The sequence below is a fragment of the Mercenaria mercenaria genome, chromosome 2 (genome assembly GCF_021730395.1).
Source record: "Mercenaria mercenaria strain notata chromosome 2, MADL_Memer_1, whole genome shotgun sequence".
NCBI lineage: Eukaryota > Metazoa > Mollusca > Bivalvia > Venerida > Veneridae > Mercenaria > Mercenaria mercenaria.
This window is the reverse complement of record NC_069362.1, coordinates 27,010,866-27,034,418: the sequence shown is the minus strand read 5'-3', so window position 1 is coordinate 27,034,418 and position 23,553 is coordinate 27,010,866. Positions and strand designations below refer to the sequence as shown.

At 36.7% G+C, this 23,553-nt stretch overlaps 1 protein-coding gene across 1 annotated transcript in view; it reads right to left on the bottom strand.

Annotated features, from left to right (window-relative positions):
• The window catches only part of LOC123562048 (uncharacterized), a 332,465-nt gene that overhangs the window by 65,091 nt on the left and 243,821 nt on the right, over window positions 1-23,553 (bottom strand). The window contains exons 53-60 of the mRNA XM_053524913.1: window positions 23,228-23,533; window positions 22,573-22,684; window positions 18,918-19,246; window positions 17,147-17,305; window positions 14,041-14,196; window positions 13,439-13,600; window positions 11,688-11,796; window positions 7,582-8,030 (exon numbers count right to left, since the gene is read on the bottom strand). Coding sequence (XP_053380888.1) covers window positions 7,582-8,030; window positions 11,688-11,796; window positions 13,439-13,600; window positions 14,041-14,196; window positions 17,147-17,305; window positions 18,918-19,246; window positions 22,573-22,684; window positions 23,228-23,533 — 1,782 coding nt within the window. The remainder of the gene's footprint in view (window positions 1-7,581; window positions 8,031-11,687; window positions 11,797-13,438; window positions 13,601-14,040; window positions 14,197-17,146; window positions 17,306-18,917; window positions 19,247-22,572; window positions 22,685-23,227; window positions 23,534-23,553) is intronic.

Sequence of the window (23,553 nt, the reverse complement as noted above, 5' to 3'; positions counted from 1 at the left end):
CCAGGGGCGGGGCCATATTTAACCCTAGGAGATAATTTGAACAATCTTAGTAGAGGACCACTATAGATGATGTTACATACCAAATATCAAAGCACTAAGCCCTGTGGTTTTGGACAAGAAGATTTTCAAAGTTTTTCCTATACAAGTCTATGTAAACCATATGACCCCCAGGGCGGGGCCATATTTGTCTCTATGGGGATAATTCAAAGTAACTTGGTACAGGACCATTAGATTATGCCACATACCAAATATCAAAGCCCTAGCTTCTGTGGTTTTGGACAAGAAGATTTTTTAAGATGGCAACCAGAGTCCTGCATGGATTTCAATTCTTTGGGCAATTTTGATAGGGGGCCACCCAATGATCATTTCTTTGAAGTTTAGTGTAAATCTGCTAAGTGAGTTTGAAGAAGAAGATTTTTAAAATTTACATTATAGCCATATAGGGAAAATAAGCCCCACCCCCTAGTGGCCATGTTTTTTACCCAAACAGAATGGCTTAGGCAATTTTGGTAGAGGGTCACCTAGAGATCATTTTTACAAAATATTTTTGAAATCTGGCAAACAGTTTCTGACAAGAAGACTTTTAAAGATTTTCCTTTCGGTTTTGGTTGCCATGGCATTTCATGGATTTCAATTCTTTGGGCAATTTTGAAAGGGGGCCACCCAAGGATTATTCCTGTGAAGTTTGGTGTAAATCAGCCCAATGGTTTTTAAAAAGAAGATGTTTTTAGAAATTGCTGACACATGACACACGACCGACGACGGGTGATCACAAAAGCTCACCTTGTCACTACGTGACAAGTGAGCTAAAAAGTTGAAGAAAAGGTGCACACTTTTGCAAAAATGCAAAACAGAGTTAAGGAACCTGTACAATGCATGTCAGCTTATCACAGTGGGTAACTGTGAAGTTTCAATTAATTCCCATAAGTGGTTACTAAGCTACCAGCTTACCAAAAATTTCAAAGATGAAAAGGGGGCATAACTTTGTTATAGAACAAATTAGAGTTACAAATCCTGTGCACTGAATATCAGATCATCACAGTAAATAGGTGTGTGAAGCTTTGATCCATTCTCGTAACTGGTTACTGAGATACTAGCTTACATACAAAAACTTAACTGAAAATTGCTAACTTAAAGTCAAACAAGAGCTGTCGGAGGACAGCAACGTTTGACTATTCAAAACAGGGTTATGGAACCTGCACAGTCAGCTTATCAGCTCAAGACAGTGGACAAGTGTGTGAAGTTCCAATCCATTCCCATTAGTTGGTACTGAGATACCAGCTTACATATAAGAAATTAACCAAAACTGCTAAGTTGAAAAAGGGGCATAATTTTGTATAAATGCAAAGTAGAGTTATTGAACCTTTGCACTGCATGTCATATCATGACACTGAACAAGTGTGTTAAGTTTCAATCCTTTCCCATTAGTGGGTACTGAGATACCAGCTTACATACAAAAACTTAACCAAAAACTGACAAGTCGAAAAAGGGGCATAATTTGAAAAAATGCAAAGTAGAGTTATGGGACCTGCACAGTGCAAGTTAGATCATGACAGTGAACATGTGTTTGAAGTTTCAATTCATTCCCATTAGTGGATACTGAGATACCAGTTTACATACAAAAACTTAACCAAAAACTGCTAAGTGGAAAAGGGGGCATAATTTTGAGAATAAAAAGTAGAGTTATGGAACCTGCAAAGTGCATGTGAGATCATGACAGTGAACAAGTGTGTGAAGTTTCAATCCATTCCCATGAGTGAGTACTGAGATACCAGCTTACATACAAAACCTTAACCAAAAATTTCCAAGTCGAAAAAGGGGCATTATTTTGTAAACAAGAGGGTCATGATGATCCTAGATCACTCACCTGAGTAATATGAGCTAAATGTTTCAAATATCAAACTGATGCTAAATATTAAGAAAGTAGGTCATATTCACGGTCAATGAAAGTCAGTTTTCAGATCGGTGTGCAAAACTGTACTTGTCATCCAAATTTCAAGGCTCTATCTTAAAAAACAAACTAGTTTATTTTTAGACAATTTTTGGAAGATTTTCCTATGTACAATCAAGTAACCCTGGGGCGGGGCCAATTTGACACCAAGGTCATGATTTGGAAAAAAAATTGTAGAAGTCCACTATGCAATGCTACATGTCAAATATCTAAGCTCTAGGCCTTCTGGTTTATTTTTAGAATTTTTTTGAAGATTTTCCATTGTACAATTAAGTTACCACTGGGGCGGGGTCAATATTACCCCTGGGGTCATGATTTGAACAAAGTTTGTAGAAATCTAATAGGCAATGTTACATATCAAATATCTAAGATCTAGGCCTTCTGGTTTGTTTTTAGCAAATTTATGAAGATTTCCCTATGTACAATCAAATAACCCCTGGGGCTGGGTCAATTTGACCCTGGGGGGATCATGATTTGAATAAAATTTGTAGAGGTCCACTAGGCAATGCAACATGTCAAATATCTAAGCTCTAGGCCTTCTGGTTTATTTTTAGAAAATTTTTGAAGATTTTCCTATGTAAAATCAAGTGATCCCTGGGGTGGGGGTCAATTTTGCCCGGGGGTCATGAGTTGAACAAATTTTGTAGAGGTCTACTAGGCAATGCTACATGTCAAATATCTAAGCTCTAGGCCTTCTGGTTTATTTTTAGAAAATTTTTGAAGATTTTTCTATGTAAAATCAAGTGACCCCTCAGGCTGGGTCAATTTTGACCCTGGGGGTCATGATTTGAACAAATTTTGTAGAGGTCCACTAGACAATGCTACAGGTCAAATATCTAAGCTCTAGGCCTTCTGGTTTATTTTAAGAAAAATTTTGAAGATTTTCCTATGTAAAATCAAGTGACCCCTCGGGCAGGGTCAATTTTGACCCCAGGGTCATGAGTTGAACAAATTTTGTAGAGGTCCACTAGGCACTGCTACACATCAAATATTTAAGCTCTAGGCCTTCTGGTTTATTTTTAGAAAATTTTGGAGATTTTTTCTATGTACAATCAAGTAACCCCATGGGGCTGGGTCAATTTTGACCCCGGGGGTCATGAGTTGAACAAACTTTATAGAGGTCCACTAGGCAATGCTACAGGTCAAATATCTAAGATCTAGGCCTTCTGGTTTATTTTTAGACATTTTTTGAAGATTTTCTATGCAAAATCAAGTGACCCCTGGGGCAGGGTCAATTTTGATCCCGGGGGAACCCCTGGGTCTTGATTTGAACAAATTTTGTAGAGGTCTACTAGGCAATGCTACATGTGAAATATCTAAGCTCTAGGCCTTCTGGTTTATTTTTAGAAAATTTTTGAATATTTTCCTATGTAAACTCAAGTGACCCCTCGGGCAGGGTCAATTTTGAACTCTGGGGTCATGATTTGAACAAATTTTGTAGAGGTCCACTAGGCAATGTTACATGTCAAATATCTAAGCTCTAGGCCTTCTGGTTTATTTTTAAAAAAAAATTTGAAGATTTTCCTATGTAAAATCAAGTGACCCCTGGGGCGGTGTCAATATTGACCCTGGGGTCATGATTTGAATAATTTTAGTAGAGGTCCACTAGGCAATGCTACATGTCAAATATCTAAGCTCTAGGTCTTCTGGTTTTTGAGAAGAAGATTTTTTAAGAGTTTCCTATGTAAAATCAAGTGACCCCTGGGGTGGGTTCAATTTTGACCCCGGGGTCATGATTTGGTAGAGGTCCACTAGGCAATGCTTCAAACCAAATATCTAAGCTCTAGGGCATCTGGTTTTTGAGAAGAAGATTTTTAAAGTTTTTCCTTTCAGTTGCCATGGCAACCAGAGTTCTGCATGAATTCAATTCTTTGAACAATTTTGAAAGGGGGCCACCCAAGGATCATTCCTGTGAAGTTTGGAGTAATTCTGCCTAGTGGTTTTCAAGAAGAAGATTTTTTCAGAAATTGTTGACGCAAGAAGGACATCAAACGGTCACAATAGCTCACCTTGTCACTTTGTGACAGGTGAGCTAACAAGGATGCTACAGACCAAATTTGGTGAAGATCTATTAATAGGTTTATGAGAAGTGGTCATTGGAATTTTTTTTTCTCTTTTTGGCTCCTGTGGCCCATAAATGGGCCCAGGCAAAACCAACTGAACAAATTCAAGAGAAATCCATACCAGAATGCTACAAAGTCTGGTGAAGATGCAGTAAGAGGTTTATGAAAAGGAGTCATTTAAAGGTTATGTGGCCCCGAAAAAAGGGCCAAGCAAGCCCATTTGGAAAAAAATGAAAGAATGCTACAGACCAAGTTCAGTGAATATCCATAAAGTAGTTCACAAGATAAAGTCATTTAAACATTTCTTATTTTTAGCTCTGGCAGCCCCTAAAAGAATTTAGAGGTATATAAAAGGATGCTTCAGTCCAAATTTTGTTAAGATCAATTTACTGGTAGTTGGTCTGTAGAAGAAGTTAATTAATGTTTGTTCTTTATTTAAGGTTGGCAGCCTATAAAAGGGGCCAAGTGGAACCATCTGAACAAAGTTTAGAGTCTCATGCCATTACACAGCAGATCAAGTTCAATTTAGTTCTGCCCAGTTGCTTCAGAGGAGAAAATGTTTGAGTAACAAAAGCTGACAGCACCTCAACTATTCAAAGGCTTGTCAGTAAAAATAAACACATTGCAAACACAAAAGTTATCATATCATTCTAAATCAGAATAGTTATGTGGTTTGTTCTATTCATCTTAAAATAGTACTATCCTATAATTGTTACAGAAACACTAAACATAGCCGATCTTTTTTTTTAAATATGGCTGTTTCCATTTTGATAAGTTGGGGAAGGTTTGTGTTATGACAAGATTTGCTTGATTTGTATTATACTAAATTAAATGGTTTCGTGAGAATTTATGTTCGGGAGGTGAGAGACCTGAGAATATAGCGAAAATTAAACCCTCATGAAAATTTCTGCTTTTACAGTAGCAGGATATCTTAAAAACTATATGTGTGTCCATTGGACACATATGCACCCATTTCCAATCACTGTACAGTCATGGTTTCATGACTGAAATATTTTTTAAGATATATGCAACACAAATTTTTAAGAACTTAATTTGTATGTTTCACTAAGTCAGGGACTGCAACTCTGGTCTAGCTTAGCAAAATCCAAAACAGAACACCAGGTTCACAATTTCACATGCTACTGTAAAATGATTTAATTTCGTGGGAATGAAATTTCGTGGTTTTGGTCAAAACAGCAATTTCATGGGGATATGAATTCGTGGATTTCAACTTTTGAACATACAAGAGCTCGTCGAACACGAAATGCCCCCCTTGATGCATTTAGTAATTGCATAAGGAACAAATTATATGCTCACTTATGCATGTGGTTCAAATTTGAAGGCTGCAGCTTGAAAAATGTGAAAGTAGGTCACTAGGTCAATCTCAAGATCAAAGTTAATTTCAGTACACAAAACTATGCTTGTGGTTCAAATTTGAAGGCTGTAGCTTGAGAAATGTGAAAGTAGGTCACGAGGTCAAAATCAAGGTCAAATTTTATTTTGGAACAAAAAACTATGCAAGTGGTCCAAATCTGAAGTCTGTACCTTCAAAAATGTGAAAGTAGGTCACTAGGTCAATAACAAGGTCAAAGTTTGTTTCAGTACACAAACCTATGCATGTGGTCCAAATTTGAAGGCTGTAGCTAAAGAAATGTGAAAGTAGGTCACTAGGTCAAGATCAAGGTCAACTCACGTCAAGGTTCATCTTGCCACTCAAAACTATACATGTGGTCCAAATTTGAATGATGTAAGTTATGGACATGAATATTCTAAGTTTTTCCCTATATAAGTCTATATGAACCATGTGACCCCTGAGGCGGGGCTTATTTGACCCTAGAGGGATAATTTGAACAACCTTGGTAGAGAAGCACTAGATGATGCTACATTACAAAATATCAAAGCCATAGTCTTTGTGGTTTGGACAAGAAGATTTTCAAAGTTTTTCCCTATATAAGTCTATGTAAACCATGTGACCCCCAGGGCGGGGCCATATTTGACCCTTGGGGAAAAATTTGAACAATCTTAGTAGAGGACCACTAGATGATGTCATATACAAAATATCAAAGCCCTAGGCCCTATGGTTTTGGACAAGAAGATCAGAAACTGTTTAACTGTTCCTGGCCAATGCGACCTTGACCTTTGACCTAATTACCTCAAAATCAATAGGGGTCATCTGCTGGTCATGGCCAACCTAACTAACAATTTTCCTGAAACTAGGCCCAAGCATTCTTGAGTTATTGCTCGGAAACCATTTAACTGTTACTGTTCACTGTGACCTTGACCTTTGACATACTGACCTCAAAATCAATAGGGGTCATCTGCTGGTCATGATCAACCTGCCTATCAACTTTCGTGAGCCTAGGCTGAAGCGTTCTTGAGTTATCATCCAGAAACCATTTAATTGTTCAGGGTCACTGTGACCTTGACCTTTTTCATACTGACCTCAAAATCAATAGGGGTCATCTGCTGGTGATGACCAACCTCCCTATCAACTTTCATGATCCTAGGCATAAGCGTTCTTGAGTTATCATCCGGAAACCGTTTTACTATTCAGGGTCACTGTGACCTTGACCTTTGACATACAGACCTCAAAATCAATAGGGGTCATCTGCTGGTGATGACCAACCTCCTTATCAACTTTCATGATCCTAGGCCCAAGCGTTCTTGAGTTATCATCCGGAAACGGATTGGTCTACATTCCGACCGACCGACAGACCGACCGACATCTGCAAAACAATATACCCCTCCTTCTTCGAAGGGGGGCATAAAAATAAATGGGAATTTTACTTGTTCGTTGGGATTAGATTTCATAGATTGACTCAACCATGAAATCCACGAAAATGAGTCCCCCACGAATATTGATTTCACAGTATGTAACAATTCTCTTATGTTTTATGACTCAAGGTCAAGTTCATTTTCAGATACATGCAACACAAACTTGTATGCCTTTTATGTATTTTTACTAAATCTTGGGCTATAACTCTGGCTGACAGAAATCCCAAACAAAACCCAAGGTGCACAATTTTACATGCTGAATAACATTCCTATAATGTTCCATAACTCTAGGTCAAACACATTTTAAGATACAAGCGACAAACTTTTATGCCCTTTAAGGCATATTTTTTACTAAGGGCCATAACTCTGGTCTGGCTGAATCAAATCTCTAGCAAAACCCAAGGTGCAAAACTTCACAAGCTGAATGATTTTCCTGTAATGTTTCATGATTTTAGGTCAAATACTTTTTGAGATACACGTGACATAAACTTTTAGGCCCTTTTTATGCAAATTTTTGACTAAGTCATAAATCTGGTCTGGCTGAGTGAGATCCTTATTTAAACAGCAGGTGCACAACTTACATAATGAATAACAATCCTGTGAGGTTTAATGACTCTATGTCAAATACTTTTTGATATATGCACGACACAATTTTGGACTGATGGAAGGACAGACAGATAAACAAAGGCAACTCTAAGTCCCATCCCCACCCCAAAAAATTTAGTGGGAGTGGGTCACAAAAAAATGCATTCATTATCCCAACAACAAGAAAGAATCATATAAACAACTTACTTGGTGTGCAAACAATTGGAAGGACATTGAAGTTTATCAAGCTATAGAAACTTGTAAAGGTCTTGACAGCTGATTCATCTGTTGCTATTTTCTTCAGTTCGTCAAGGAAGAAATTATTGCCTACACCAATACTGATTATATTGATGAACTTTTTCTTTGCTTTTGCTGCTGCAGCCTCTGTAAGTGCCATATTAGTTGACATTCCATCCGTAACAACCACAATGTTCTTATGTATATCAGTACGTCCCTGATCATCAAACATTTTCACAGCGGCATCAAGGGCTGCAGCTGTGTTGGTTCCAGGTTGCCCACTGCGTATCAGAGCTCTAGCTAGAGAAGTGGCTGTGAAACGGTCCAACGACTGGTCCAAGTCAAGGCGCGGACTGACTGCTGCTATGTCTGAAAACTGGATAATTCCGATTCGGGTGGCTGTCTGACTAACCTTAAACCTGAAGATTATTACAAATGTGAGCCATTCTACTATAATAAAATTAAACCTGGTGCAATTCACAATTACTGATCACGATCATAAGATACAGGTTGATCTAACACTGCAACTAGAAGTACACAATAAAACAAGAGCACCGCCTTGCGGGTGCTGACGCTCATCTGATTTTTTTTGTGTAATAGAAATATTGTCCTACCCATGATTTTCTAAGTCTAAAAAGGGCCATCATTCTTGCAAAAAGCAGGATAGAGTTATGTTTCTTGATGTACAGTGTCCACTTATGATGGTGAAAAACGGTTGCAAGTTTTAAAGCAATAGCTTTGATAGTTTATGAGAAAAGTTGACTTAAACATAATACTCAACCAAGAAAATGATTTTCTAAGTCAAAAAGGGGCAATAATTATTGCAAAAATCAGGATGGAGTTACGCCGCTTGCTGTACAGGGTCAGCTTATGATGGTGAACAAGAGTTGCAAGTTTCAAAGCAATAGCTTTGATAGTTTAAGAGAAAAAGTTGACCTAAACATAAAACTTAACCAAGAAATCTGATATTTTCTAAGTACAAAAGGGGCCATCAATCTTGCAAAAAGCAGGATGGAGTTATGTTTCTTGCTGTACAGGGTCAACTTATGATGGTGAACAAGTGTTGCAAGTTTTAAAGCAATAGCTTTGATAGTTTAGGATAAAAGCTGACCTAAACATAAAACTTAACCAAGAAAACTGATTTTCTAAGTCCAAAAGGGGCAATAAATCTTGCAAAAAGCAAGATGGAGTTATGTTTCTTGCTGTACAGGGTCAGCTTATGATGGTGAACAAGTATTCCAAGTTTCAAAGCAATAGCTTTGACAGTTTGGGAGAAAAGTTGACCTAAACATAAAACTTAACCAAGAAATCTGATATTTTCTAAGTACAAAAGGGGCCATAAATCTTGCAAAAAGCAAGATGGAGTTATGTTTCTTGCTATACAGGGTCAGCTTATGATGGTGAACAAGTATTCCAAGTTTCAAAGCAATAGCTTTGATAGTTTAGGAGAAAAGCTGACCTAAACATAAAACTTAACCAGGCAACGCCGACGCAGACGCCGACGCCGACGCCGACAACCGCTCAAGTGATGACAATAACTCATCATTTTTTTTCAAAAAATCAGATGAGCTAAAAATGAATAATGAAGATTCTAGTTTTTGAAAATCAATTTAGATAATTTAAAACTAAGTTAAGTGTCATCTTTCAAAGTCCTACAACTAGTAGTAAGGTAGAAGAGGAATATAACTGTTTTTAACTAGAGGCGTAAATTTGCATATGTAAAATCTACAGTTGTCAATTGCTTTTTACACCTATTGATATTAAACTAGAGATTGTTTTCATGAAAAACATATGTCTCCCATCATTTACCATGCAGATCTAGTAAAATGCTACATATTAAAGGCCATAACTCTTGGAATCAAAGGCCTGAATGGCCTGAGTCGGCTAATGATTGATGTACTGACAGTATAGTCTACCAGTTTCAGTTTGTTTTTAGTTTTTTTCTTAAAATTTCATAACACAGCTCGATATTTACCCAAAATATTATATCCGGATACGATTACACTTTTCTCCAGTTTGAACAATATATTTTACAAATTGTGATGATACGAAGACATTTAGCAGCAAATGGCAGTATCTGCCATTGAAGTTTACGGTTAAATTACCTCTTATCTAAATCTTTTCATAAGAAAGTTGTTTCGTTTCGCCAAACATAGACGATCTACTTTCGATTTCAAAAACTACAAGAAAATACAATTTAATGTTTCGCCGATTTGTTTATTTCTCGAAAAATAAGAATTAAAATCATTTTTAATATCTGTAGTAACTAAACAAACCAGTAAGAGCTTCTTCTTCTGATAATTTATCCGTTTACTGACTGCAAAATTCATGTGTGTGTGTAGAAACCCGCGCAAAGTTTATAGAAATCATACGATGCGTGTATACGTTCAATGTGGGAGAATTAAGGCTGATCGGGATCGGCTATGTTACCTAACGCATCCAGACGATTCAGATTTTGTTTTTAAAAAAGCATTGTGTGCATTTCTGTAATTTTATATACGTTTAGAGATTATTAGACATGCGTATTTGCATTATTTCTATACGTAATTTACGCTAATACGCATCTTATCTGGAGCCCTGTGGAACTATTTTTTGTCTTTCGCTGGATGTTACGCAAGCTTTGTAAGCCTGCGCAATTCATAAAATGCACATTTATGCTTAATGAGTTACATTCGAGTATTGCACAATTACAAGTCATAAATATGACAGATTACATCGTATATTGGTCATAGCAAAGGGAATTCACACAACTTAACTTCATTCATGCAGTGAACTGTTTGAAGTTTGAGAAATCTAATGGAACTACATCCCTTCACTGTGTTCTTTGGTCCATTTAGACTTAGAGAATCGCTGGATAGCAAGGACTCGTCAAAACGATTTCATCGTTTAGCCGACTCAAAAATCACTAAACTATAACATTCCAATGATATATTCAACTAGGCTTGGCAGTGGTTACTCTGCAGTTTGTCAGAATTCAAACCAATGGTATAGGACATGTAGCACTGATCAAAGAGTTTGACAAATCAAGGGATATGACTCCACTGAAAATCATTTAACCTTTAGCCTGCTAAATTTCTAAGATGGACTGGTCCATCATTGAATTTGGGCAATCCATTTATTATTCAAAGGGGAGTTCACTGAAAATTTACAGACTGAATAGCGAACAGTGCAGACCATGATCAGCCTGCACGGATGTTCAGGCTGATCTTGGTCTGCACTGGTCGCAAAGGCAGAACCACTTACCGCCAGCAGGCTAAAGGTTAATCAGAACATGACAAAAATATGCACAACTATGCTTACACTAACTACTTGTGAGGTTTGGTGAAATTCAGCGTAAATGAATACAGCAAGTAGTGTAAACACTATAAAATATGACAAATCAAGGGCCCAAACTCTGCTGCAAATCACTGAACCAGCGCAACCTATAAGGTTTGGTGGAAATCTGCCCAATGGTGTTAGATAAGTTGCCAAAATATCATAAAATTTGACAAAAAAGGGCCATAACTCACCTGAAAATCACTGAAGCAGAACATACTGATAACATGCATAATACAACTTGGCAGTAATCACTCCTGAAAGGTTTGGTGAAATCTGCCCTATCATATAGGAGAAGTGAGTAAAACAACATAAAATTTGACAAATCAAGCGCCATAAATCTGGTGAAAAGCACTGAACTAGAACAATAATGTCCATGATATGCACAACTAAGCATAGCAATTATTACTTTTGTAAGGTTTGGGCAATAACTCCACTGTAAATCATCAAACCAGAAATGCAGACAATAAATTATTGATAATGAGACTTGCACTGTGTGAAGAGAAGTGGCCAAAACATCATAAAATTTGACCAATCAAGATCCATAAATCCACTGAAAATTATCGAACCAGCAAACGCAGACAACATACACAACTAGGCTTGGCAATAATCACCCTTGAGCAGTTTGGTGTAAATCTATACAGTGGTGACAGAGGAGTTGTGTGGATAAACTTTGTGACAGACAGACAGACAGACAGACAGACTGAAAGCACTAAATAAATATGGCTCACCCACTACATGTGGGAGACATAACAGCTTACCTTGTAATAGAATTTCCTACAAACACTTTTATTAACTGGAAACTAATTGGGCTAAGGCTTAAAGAAGCATCCACTAGAAATATTATGTCCATGGCTTTCCCGCATGCATCTAAAGGAAGGAAATATAATAATAATCAAAATTAAACTTCATCTTAACACTTCATATTCTGGCTTTTCAGCCAGGTGACCTCTGTTAAATTGTCATCATATGCTTCTTTCCAAATATTAATGCTAAAAAAATGTGGTTTAATAACATGAAATTACAGCCAGAAGCTCCGTACTGGGAAAAGTTGCACAACAGAGCAGTCTCTTTGATGAATCCAGCTTGGGTCATACTATGCATTAAGAACACCATTTTCTTTCTGATGATTTGTTGATACTTCCTTTTGAACAACTTTAAACAATAACCAATAGTTTGATATCCCCAAAATATATGCCACTGTCTTTAATTCATCTAAGACACTGTAATGACAAGTGTGAAGGCCAATCGTAACTGGGTAGAGTTTTGCTGTGCACATAGTTTTCCTGCCAAAATATGTATAAGGAAAGTTCCGCTAAGGTTACACTAGGGAACTCTCATAACATATGAAATGGCCTGAGATTAATACGCATTTAAGGCTGGTATTCTTGATGTTTACAAATTAATGTCAAGAACTACAGCTTGTGTTAAACAAGACATTCTGAAAATATGTCAATCTTAATAGTTACCTGTAGAACAGCTTTATTGTAGAATAATGTATTAGCATCATTTCTACAAACACATGTTATTGGAAGCATTATGTTTAGTCAAGGGCACATTTATTTTAAAATATATACTAAGTATGTCTTGGCACTGAAAAGACTGAAAGTTCATTGGACATGACTCATCATTAGTCATGAACTTATTCTTAAATTTCAAACAGTTACATAAACTTAACTAAAACTATCATTAAAGGCAATTAATACCTCTAGAAGCCACTTTGATGCAGAGAAAGTAAAGTAAAATCTTGCGACCATGACCTTTGACCTTGAAATGTGACCTTAACCTTGGACCTACAGACCTTGATTTAACACTCTGCAAGTCGTCTTGATAAGGTTTACAAATGATGCAAGCTTTATGTAAATCATTTGTGGTTAGGAAGATATGGACTGAACAAGATTATAAGCTATTTGATATTTGACCTCTAAATGTGACCTTGACCTTGAACCTTTGACCTGGGTTGTGCACTCTGAAAATTATCTAGATGAAAATCCTCCCAGTGGTAAAGAAGATATGGATGGGACATGAATATAAGCTATTTGATCTTTGACCTCTGTGATGACCTTGAACCTAGCGATTCAGTTCATATGCTCTGCCTGCCATTTTTATGAGGTTAATAAGGTTAATGATTGGTCCTAATTTTATAAAAATCTTACCAGTGGCTTAAAAGATATAGAGCAGACACAAGTTGAAACTATTTGACAACTGACCTCTAAGTGTGACCTAGATCCTTGACTTAGTCTCGATGATATTAATGCATGATGCTAGCTGTATGAAAGTCTTCTAAGCAGTTAAGAAGATATGAAGTGGACACAATGGACAGATGGACATGTGTGACATTATTATGTGATATATTCTGGACACATAAAGTAATTATGAAAAATGCAACAGCATATGAAAGACACAAATACTGTTACTTTTTCTTCAGACAACAGAAGAAGTTGAAACTGTAAAAATAGTTTTTAAATCTTAAGTCGGTGGATCTTATGGGGCATGATAATCTTAACATTACCATTACAATCATCGAGGGCTGCACTCCCAGCAATTGAGAAGAGGTTAATAGGACAGTCTATACAATGAGTCTGTGCTTTCTCTGGCTGGTATGTGTTCTCTTCACACACTACACATGTGTCTTTGTCTGTTGATGAAACTTTCTCTCCTTCATCACAATTTTCTGAAAAACAACAAGAAAAATTAACCCTTATTGTAGATATTGAAGGAACACTGTCATTATTAACAATTCAGAATGTTATCAAACTTGGCCAAGATATTATGACCATAAGAATTCTGACCAAGTTCAGTGAAAATTGGAGCAGAACAACTCATTTCAGAGCACTGAAAATTCTTGTAGATGACGCTTGCCATGAATGATTTTAGAATACCTTCTGTCAATAAATGATGATGATAATGATGATGATGATGATAGTGGTGATAACAATGAATGATGACATGTCCACCTGAAGTTAATATGTATATCTAAACCATAATGGTGGTAAACTGCTTTTTACCAAATAAGGTAAGACAGACCCCATGATATAATAAAAAAATGTTTTACAAAACACACTATTGTCTTCTACAAAGTATTGTCAAAGTCATTATCTGTTAATCACTTACTAATACACTGATCTGGGGATGTAGATTTTGTCTCAACTGTTGTGTAACCTGCATCACAGCTCTCACAGTTTGTCTGGAAGCTGTCAGTCTGGTATTCTCCCTTGGCACATTCAACACAGTTGTCCCCTACAGTCTTGTATCCAGGGCCACAATTAGCTGAAAAATACACACCAAAAGCTATTCACAAACATGTATCTAGAGTAGTTCCTTTGAATCAAAGTTCATAGCTCATCATAAATTACAACGATCATAATGCATGGTTCTATATATCAGGAAGAAAATGAGGCTACTAGAGTGTTAGTTTTCTACGAGTTGACTCAATAACCTTTTGTCTGTTTGTTTGTTTTGGGTTTAACGCTGATTTTCAACAGAATTTCAGTTATGTAATAGCGGCCAGTTAACCTAACCAGTGAACCTGGATTCTGTACCAGTACAAACTTGTTCTCTGCAATTAACTGCCAACTTCCCCACATGAATCAGAGGCAGAGGATGAATGATCTAAGACACAATGTCTTTTACCAAATCATCATGGAAAACATATGCCCTGCCTGGAGATCAAACTCACTACCCCGCGATCCGTAGATCTGCGCTCTCCCTACTGAGCTATGCAGGCAGACTGACTCAGTAACCTAGTTGATCAGTTGTTACTATCAGGCAGAAAATATTGCTACTAGAGAGATACTTCAGTTTTTCTCTGACTATTTATTTACCAAGTTTTTCAGTTCCACATGACCAAGTTTTAATTAAACTTGACCTTGATTTAACGAAGAAACTCCGATAGTTTCATATACTGTGAGATTATTTGACCTTTAGCCTGCTGGTGGCAAGTGACTCTGTCTTTGCAATCAATGCAGACTGTGCAGGCTTATCATGGTCTCCACTGTTGGCTATTTAGTCAATAAATTTTCATTGAACACCCCTTTGAATAATGAATGGTACTGTCTAAACTGAATGACAAACCAGTCCATTTTAGACATTTAGCAGGGTAAAGGTTAATTTTTGAGCATGAAATTTTGTACCTTTGCCAAAATGGCTTCTTCACGTAGATATGAATTTGTGGATTTTTAAAGACAAGTTAAAATGAGAACTTTGTTCATTGACATTTCATTTCTTGGAATGATAGGTAGAAAATGTAGCCTCATGTCTTAACAAAGTTGTTCTATAATTTGAACTAGTGTTCTCAGGTCAACCAAAATAACTACAATATAACATAATACAAATGACAGAATACTATAGAATACAAACTAAATACAATCTGAATTGAATACAATACAATACAAAACAAGTGAATGAAGTATTGCCATGCAATACAAAGTCCCCTACTGGAAGGCACCTAATTTTCTCTACTGCAGTATAACATAATGAACTGATATCTGTCAATGATGTATAAACAATATTGTACTACATATACAATATGTTATAACAACACACTTGGATTAAAATGTGCATATATAAAAACCCACAGTTGTTTTCATATTGAATTTTTTTGGCTGATTATAAAAATGTAATCATGTAAGTTATTTATAGTAACAACAAAGGGAAATTATCTTTAAAAAAAAAAAAAAAAAAAAAAAATCTATATAATATAAGTCCACAAGAAACTCTTTACCAGGTAGAGATAGGTCAAAATACACCTAAAAATTGGATGTAACATGCATGCTGTACCACAGAAAAGTGGTCTCGATTTTTCTCTACCGCCAGTAATAAAAAAGTTACAATAAAATCTATTTATAGTAAAAACAAAGGGACGTAATTCTAAAAACAAGGGTGCCTCATGGTGGTGAACATTTGTTCCAAGTTACATCAAAATCCCTCCATGCATGAAGAAGAAATGTTCTGTACAAAGTCATTCTTGAATTTGCCCTTTGACCTCTAAATATGACCTTGACCTTAGACCTAGGGACCTGGTTCTTGCGCATGACATGTTGTCTCATCCAGGGGAATATTTGTGCCAACTGATATCTAAATCCTGCTTTGCATGACAAAGTTATAGACCGGACAGGAAAAAAATCCTCTTGACCTTTGATCTCAAAGTGTGACCTTGACCTTTAAGCTAGGGTACTGGGTGTTGCACATGACACGTCATCTCATCATGGGAAACATTTGTGCCAAGTAATATTAAAATCCCTTCATGGATGGCACAGTTATGGACGGGACAGGAAAAAAACTCTGTTGACCTTTGAGCTAGGGGTCCGGGATTTGCGCATGACACGTCGTCTTATCATGGGGAACACTTGTGCTAAGTGATATTAAAATCCCTTAATGAATGTCAGAGTTATGGACCAGACACAAAACAGACCCTTTTCATGCTATGATAACATTTGACTGCTTAGTGTGACCTTGACCTTTGAGCTAGGGGTCTGAAAGTTGTGCATGACACATCGTCTTATTATGAGGTACATTTCTGCCAAGTAATATTAAAATCCCTTTATAGATGGGAGTTACGGACCGGACAGGAAAAAAGCCTTGTTGACCTTTGACCTCCAATTGTGACCTTGACCTTTAAGCTAGGGGTCCAGGTTTTGGGCATGACACGTTGTCTCCTCATGGGGAACATTTGTGCCAAGTAATATTAAAATCTCTTCATGGATGGGAGAGATATGGACCGGACAGGAAAAAAGCCCTGTTGACCTTTGACCTCCAATTGTGACCTTGACCTTTGAGCTAGGGGTCCGGGATTTGCGCATGACACATCATCTCATCATGGGGAACATTTGTGCCAAGTAATACTAAAATCCCTTCAAGGATGGAAGAGTTGTGGACCGGACAGGAAAAAAGCCCTGTTGACCTTTGACCTCTAATTGTGACCTTGACCTTTGAGCTAGGGGTCCGGGTTTTGCGCATGACACGTCGTCTCATCATGGGGAACATTTGTGCCAAGTAATATTAAAATCCCTTCATGGATGACAGAGTTATGGACCGGACACGAAATGGTGGACGGACGGACGGACAGACGGAAAAGTGCATTCCTATAGTCCCCGAAACTGGTTTTCAACCAGTAGGGGACTAATAAAGTTAAGTCAGTCAACTCTCTCCACTCTTGTTTATTGTCAATTTTTTGTGAAAAAAGTTTAGAAGTAAAATCTGTTCATCTTTGCAGACTTACGTATACAATCACTAGCCTCAGTAGTTCCTGTATTTAAAGTTGTTTTATCACCAGCACAACTCTCACAAATATGTGACGAAGTTTTCACTCGGTATTTCCCTCGAGGACATTTTTCACATTCTCCATCCAATCCTCTCTGTTCACCATCAAGACATGGGTCTTTAATTCACAAGACAAAACAGTAACAGTAAAAAATTAGTGTAACATAGGTTAGATAAGTATCTAACATAAGAAGATTATTGTTAAGCAATTAAAGACCCCTACGAGAATTGTCATATCTGCTGCCACACCGAAGAACATATTTCAGACTGAAACTTAATTGAAGAACCTGCTAATCTCCAAATAGCTACCATCTATAAATCAGGTTTAATGAAACAATGCCTTGTACTTTGAACCATAACAAAATATCTATCTTTTGTGGCTGATGAATGGATAGACAGATGGACAAAATTAATGGATAAATGAAAGGACTAGTAAAATAATTTGTATGTTCTACATATTGCTTTCTAACTATGTACCAGATTCTGTGAAAAAATCTCTTGTGCTTTTAAAATGATGACAGAATCTGCAATTTCCTACTGACAGAATGACAGACAGGATGAATTGAATGGGAGACAAACCGAAAATAATGTGCAATTTAACAAACTATCTTCAACCTGTTTATCAACTTAAATGAAAAATTTAAAGTTATTATAAAATAATATCATATTTTTGGGCTATCTAATGACATAGAAACCACATTTGAAAATTGGATGTATTTATGGAGTACACAGGCATTGTTCAGCTTTAACCTCAAAGAGCCACCTTAACCTGTGATCTAATGGAATGGGTTTTGAACCAGACATAGCATCTTTTTTATTGCTAACATTAATTTCATGAATATTTAAGAGAAAGAATCCCTTGATGGATAGCTGACTTCTGAGACTGACAGGAAAACAAGTCAAAGTTACAGCACTGACAAGATCTGACATTAAATGTGACCCTGACCTTTGAGATAGGGACCTTTATTCTGTGGCAATACTCAGTTTCACTGTGGAAATATTCCTGCTAAATTAAAAGATTGTTCAATGTTTATCAAAGTTATGGCCTGCACAAGATCTTAAATGACCTTTGAGCTATCAATTGACCTTGAAATTTGGGAAAAAAATACTATGTACATTTACATTGTAAATTAACTGTGAATTTTCAGCAAAAAGAAAATAGAAAGTTAGATGTGTGTCTGTAGGACACAAGTGCCTCCCATTCTTGTCACAATACATGGTTTAATTACTCAAGGTTAAACATTTTTAAGATGTTTTCAACACAAACTTTTAAGAATTTTATGTGTATTTTTCACTTAGTGAAGAACCATAACTCTGGCCTAGCTGAGAAAAATCCCAGAGTAACCTCTGGAATGTTCAACCCTATTGAGATGCCTTACACATCTGATTCATTAGGAACTGTTAGCATACACACTAATCATTGTGCATGTAGAAAGAATGCAAATATTAAACCATAAATTCTATTTATTACTGATCAAGTATATTTTTGTTTCTGTCAGGTTTAATGTCACACCGACCCAACTGGTGGTTTAGGAAGACCTTAGGTGCCCCTTCATGCATTATTTCATCACGAGTGGGCACCTGGGCAGAACAACGGACATTCCGTAAGCAAGCTGGATGCTTCCTCAACAACAGTGAGGCTTGAACCTACAGTGAGGAGCAAGTGGTTCGAAATCAGTAACCTTAACCACTTGGCCAAGGAAGCCCCTGAAGTATAGAATTAAAATTACCTATACAAAGCTTTCTTTCAATGAATCTGTAAGCTGGCAATTCATCAAAATTCTCCACATTGAATATGAACTCCAAACTAGATGCTATGGTTATGAAGTTTGTGTTTCCAAGGTTGTCGTCTGCATTTATGATCGCCACAATTCCACCTCCACTGCGTAGCTCACTAGCTATTCTGCTCTTTGCCCCATCATCAGCAATGTCCGTTTTTGTGATGAAAAGGAATACTTTTGTGTTTTGTGGATTTTGGGACAAATCTTGGCTTTGCACAAGTGTGTCAAGTTCAGCCATACTGGTGTAAGATGCACTGGTCACTGTAGCAGAGCTGTAACTACAATCATATACCACAAAATCATCTACAATATAGGGTCTGCAGTAAAAATTTGTTTCATGAACAGATCTCTCAGAGTTCACAATTTTTGATTGACAGAAGGTTAGACAGATAGACGAGTGGATGGATAATGATGGAAAAAAATAAAATAATATGCATGTTTTCCAAATTTTCATCGATATGTTTAGCACGTTCATTCATTTTTTGTAAGATTAAGTTATCTCATGCGCACAATATCTGATCTACAGCGCACCACATCTATCTCGTGCACATGTCATCTTATCTTGAGTGAAGTTATTGTTAAACCAGAAATATCTTTAAAACCAATGGATGCTCCCGAAATTTGCATATTGAAAGAACAAGAGGGTCATGATGACCCTGGATTGCTCATCTGAGTAATATGAGCTACATGTTTCAAATGTCAAACTGATGATAAAATATTAAGAAAGTCAGTAGGTCACATTCATGGTCAATGAAATTCAGTTTTACGATTTGTGTGCAAAACTGTGTATGTCATCAAAATTTCAAGGCTGTATCTTAAAAAACAAGAAAGTAGGTCAGTAGGTCAAGGTCACATTCAAGTGACATCATATTACTTGGGGTCATCAGATAATTATAATTAAACAGGCTTGGAAATAGGATCAGATGATTTTTTTAAGTATTTTTCCTATATAACTCACATAATAACTAAGTGACCCCAGGGCGTGGCCTCTTTTAACCCCAGGGGCATAATTTGAACAATTTTGGTTGAGGACCACTAGATGATGCTACACACCATATATCAAAGCCCTAGACCCTGTGGTTTTGGACAAGAAGTTTTTAAAGTTTTTCCTTTTGGTTGGAGTTCTGCATGGAATTCAATTCTTTGAAAAATTTTGAAAGGGGGGCCACCCAAGGATCATTTCTGTGAAGTTTGGTGTAATTCTGCCCTGTGGTTTTCAAGAAGAAGATTATTTTAGAAATTGTTGACGTACGACGGACATCAAGGGGTCACAATAGCTCACCTTGTCACTTCGAGACAGGTGAGCTAACAAAAATGGAATTAACTGACTCAAAAGAGTTGAGTCCTATCTAGGTTTTTCCTATGATCTGACCTAGTGACTTAGATTTTATCCCCATATCACAAAATTTCAAAACTATGACTTCATGGAGACAAACATTTTCTATGATTTTACCTAGTGACCAACTTTTTGACCCAACATGACCCAGCTTGGAACTCCTCCAAGACTTAATAAAGGCATTCTGATCCAGTGTCATTACAATTTGGGCACATTTGTGACTTTTATAGTATCAATAAAAACTAATACAGACATTGAAAGCCAGATCATAAAGCTATCTAATTGATCACACTGAACCTTTTTCCAGGCAAACTATAGTAAGAATCTAATTATTAGGGTCTGAATCCCCTCACCTGTTCTAATTATTTTAACCTTGTGACCAAGATTTTGTTTTGAGGTGACTCAGCATTAAACTGTACTTCTGACAATGTTTTATGATAATAAAGACTAAAATATGACATCTAGATTGTGTGTAAGTACTATCCTAGTGTCCTGACTTTTTTTCATCGGGTAACCTAGTTTTGAACTTCACCTTTTATAGAGACAAATGTTGATTAAGATCAAACTGAAAACAAGGCTTTTATAACTTGACCTAGTTACCTAATTTTAAATTTGATAAGATTTCATGACAAGCGGGTCTTTCTCACCTGAGTAATATGAGTCACAAGTTTAAAATGGCAAACTGATCCTAAAATATTAGAAAGTAGGTTAGCAGGTCAAATTCATGGTCACTAAAAATCAGTTTTAAGGTTGGTGTACAAAACTGTACATGTCATCCAAATTTCAAGGCTGTATCTTAAAAAACAAGGAAGTAGGTCAGTAGGTCAAGGTCAAAGTCAAGCAGCCCCTAATCCCTTGGGGTCATCGGGTAATTATAATTGAACAGCCTAGGAAATATGATTTGATAGGTTTTAAGTATTTATTCCTATATAACTTGTATAACAAGTGACCCCCAGGGTGGGGCCTCTTTTCAACATGGGCATAATTTGAATAGTATTGTTAGAGATCCACAAGGAAATGCAACATACCAAATATCAAAGGTCTAGGCCTTGAACTTTCAGACAAGAAGATTTTTATTTTTTGTCCCTATATAAGTCTTTTTCCCTATACATGTTAAATTTGGGACCCCTAGAGCAGGGCCTCTTTCCACCCCAGAGCATAATTTAAACAATCTTGGTAGAAGACCACAAGGCAATGCAACATACTAAATATTAAAAGTCTAGGCCGTGCAGTTTCAGGGAAGATTTTTAAAATTTTTCCTATACAAGTCTATGTAAAATTTCAGACCCCCTGGGACAGGGCCTCTTTCCACCCCAGGGTTATAAGTTGAACAATTTTGGTAGAGGACTAATAGATAATGTCACATGCATAATGTCACAAGGCAATGCTACATACCAAATATCAAAGGCCTAGATCTTGTGGTTTTAGACAAGAAGATTTTTCCTATACAAGTCTATGTAAAACTTGTGACTCCTGAGGCAGGGCCTCATTTCAGCAGAGAGGCATAATTCAATCAATCTTCATAGAGGACCATAAGATAATGTCACATGCCAAATATCAAAGCTCTATGCCCTGCGATTTGGACAAGAAGATTTTTAAAGTTTGTTCTTTCAGTTGCCATGGCAACCAGAATTCTGCATGGAATTAAATTCTTTGAAAACTTTTGAAAGGGGGACACCCAAGGATCATTCCTGAGAAGTTAGGTGCAATTCTGGTAAATAGTTCTAAGAAGATGCTTTTATTAGAAATTTTTGACAGACACACAACACGTCACAGGACAGACAACGGACATCAAGCGGTTACAAAAGCTCACCATGAGCCTTTGGCTCAGGTGAGCTAAAAACAAACATTTTGACAAAGATTAGTGATGATAAAATGGAAAATATTGCTATATGGTTTTTGATTAGGGAAATTCCGGTTTTTACTCCGAGAATCACTCTGACCAACTTTCAGATCGAGCAAAATTTATAACCAATACAGTGTTGAAAGGAAAATTCTTGATGAAGCTCAACCAGACACACAGATATTGTAATAGCTAAAATTGATTTTATATGTTAATTTGCATGGCAGTTTTGCTTTTGTTTATCAATGACAAGGACAATTATTTTATGAGCAAAAAAAGTACACAAGCAAACAAATAAACATAACCAGCCAAACAACACAGCAAGAAATGATGTTGTAAATTCTTCTCTCAACCACTTAATTCTATTTGAACAGCAATGTCATTCATGTGCAGTAAACCAAAAGCAAAAACAAATTGCACATTACCTGCTGGTCATTTTGGCCTTAAAATTGTTAAATCTATTTCCAAATGTAGCATCAACAGTGGTTCTGTCTTCAAAGATCACTACATCCATTGTCTTCCCACATGTAAATGAGTCTGAAAGAGATTTAAAGAACACAACTTAAAAAAACATGAATCAGAAAGGTACAAAGTGCACTTTTCACTTTGGGACATTCTAGAAAAATATTTTGTATGTTACATTTAGAGAAAACAAGAGCTGTCATTAATGATGACAAATGCCCCCGCAGTACCTTGACCTTTGACCTGGTGACCCCAGTCAGTAGGGGGTCATGTACTCAATAAGTACCATCAGCAAGTGAAGTTTGAAGGTCATGGGTGCAGTGGTTCGCGAGTAAAGTGCCTTCATGCAAAAAGTTAACGTTGTGACGAAGTAACGAACGGACGGACAGTAAGTTGAAAACTAATATGCCTCCCTTCGGGGGCATAAAAACAAGAAGATGATAGATTTGTTAACTTATGAGAGTAACAAATAATTAAGCACCACAAAAACAAAATCACATTACTGAATTTAAATCAATTAAACAAGCCTGCATTTTTCTTACGTTTTTTTCTTAAATATTTTATTTTCAATCTTAGAAATATTGCTTACGGTAATAATATAAAATAAATTTCATTTACCTTCACAAATTGTTTTTGTAAAATCTTTTATAGCTGCCAATTTAAAGAAATCGTTCACCATCATTATGGAATCCATGTCACTGGCAATTTTCTCAAGTTCCGTGGCGAATACATTTGGACCCACTCCAAGACTGTATAATCGTATAAATTTATCCTTAGCCTTCTTAGCTTCTTCAACAGTTCTATAGGTGTTTGTGGACATTCCATCGGTGATGACGCAAATCATCTGAATAACGTCACCTGTCCTGCGGCCCTGGGTTAGGAGCATGTTCTTAGCAACATCAATTGCTCTGGCTGTGTTTGTTCCTAAATACATGTAAAACAAG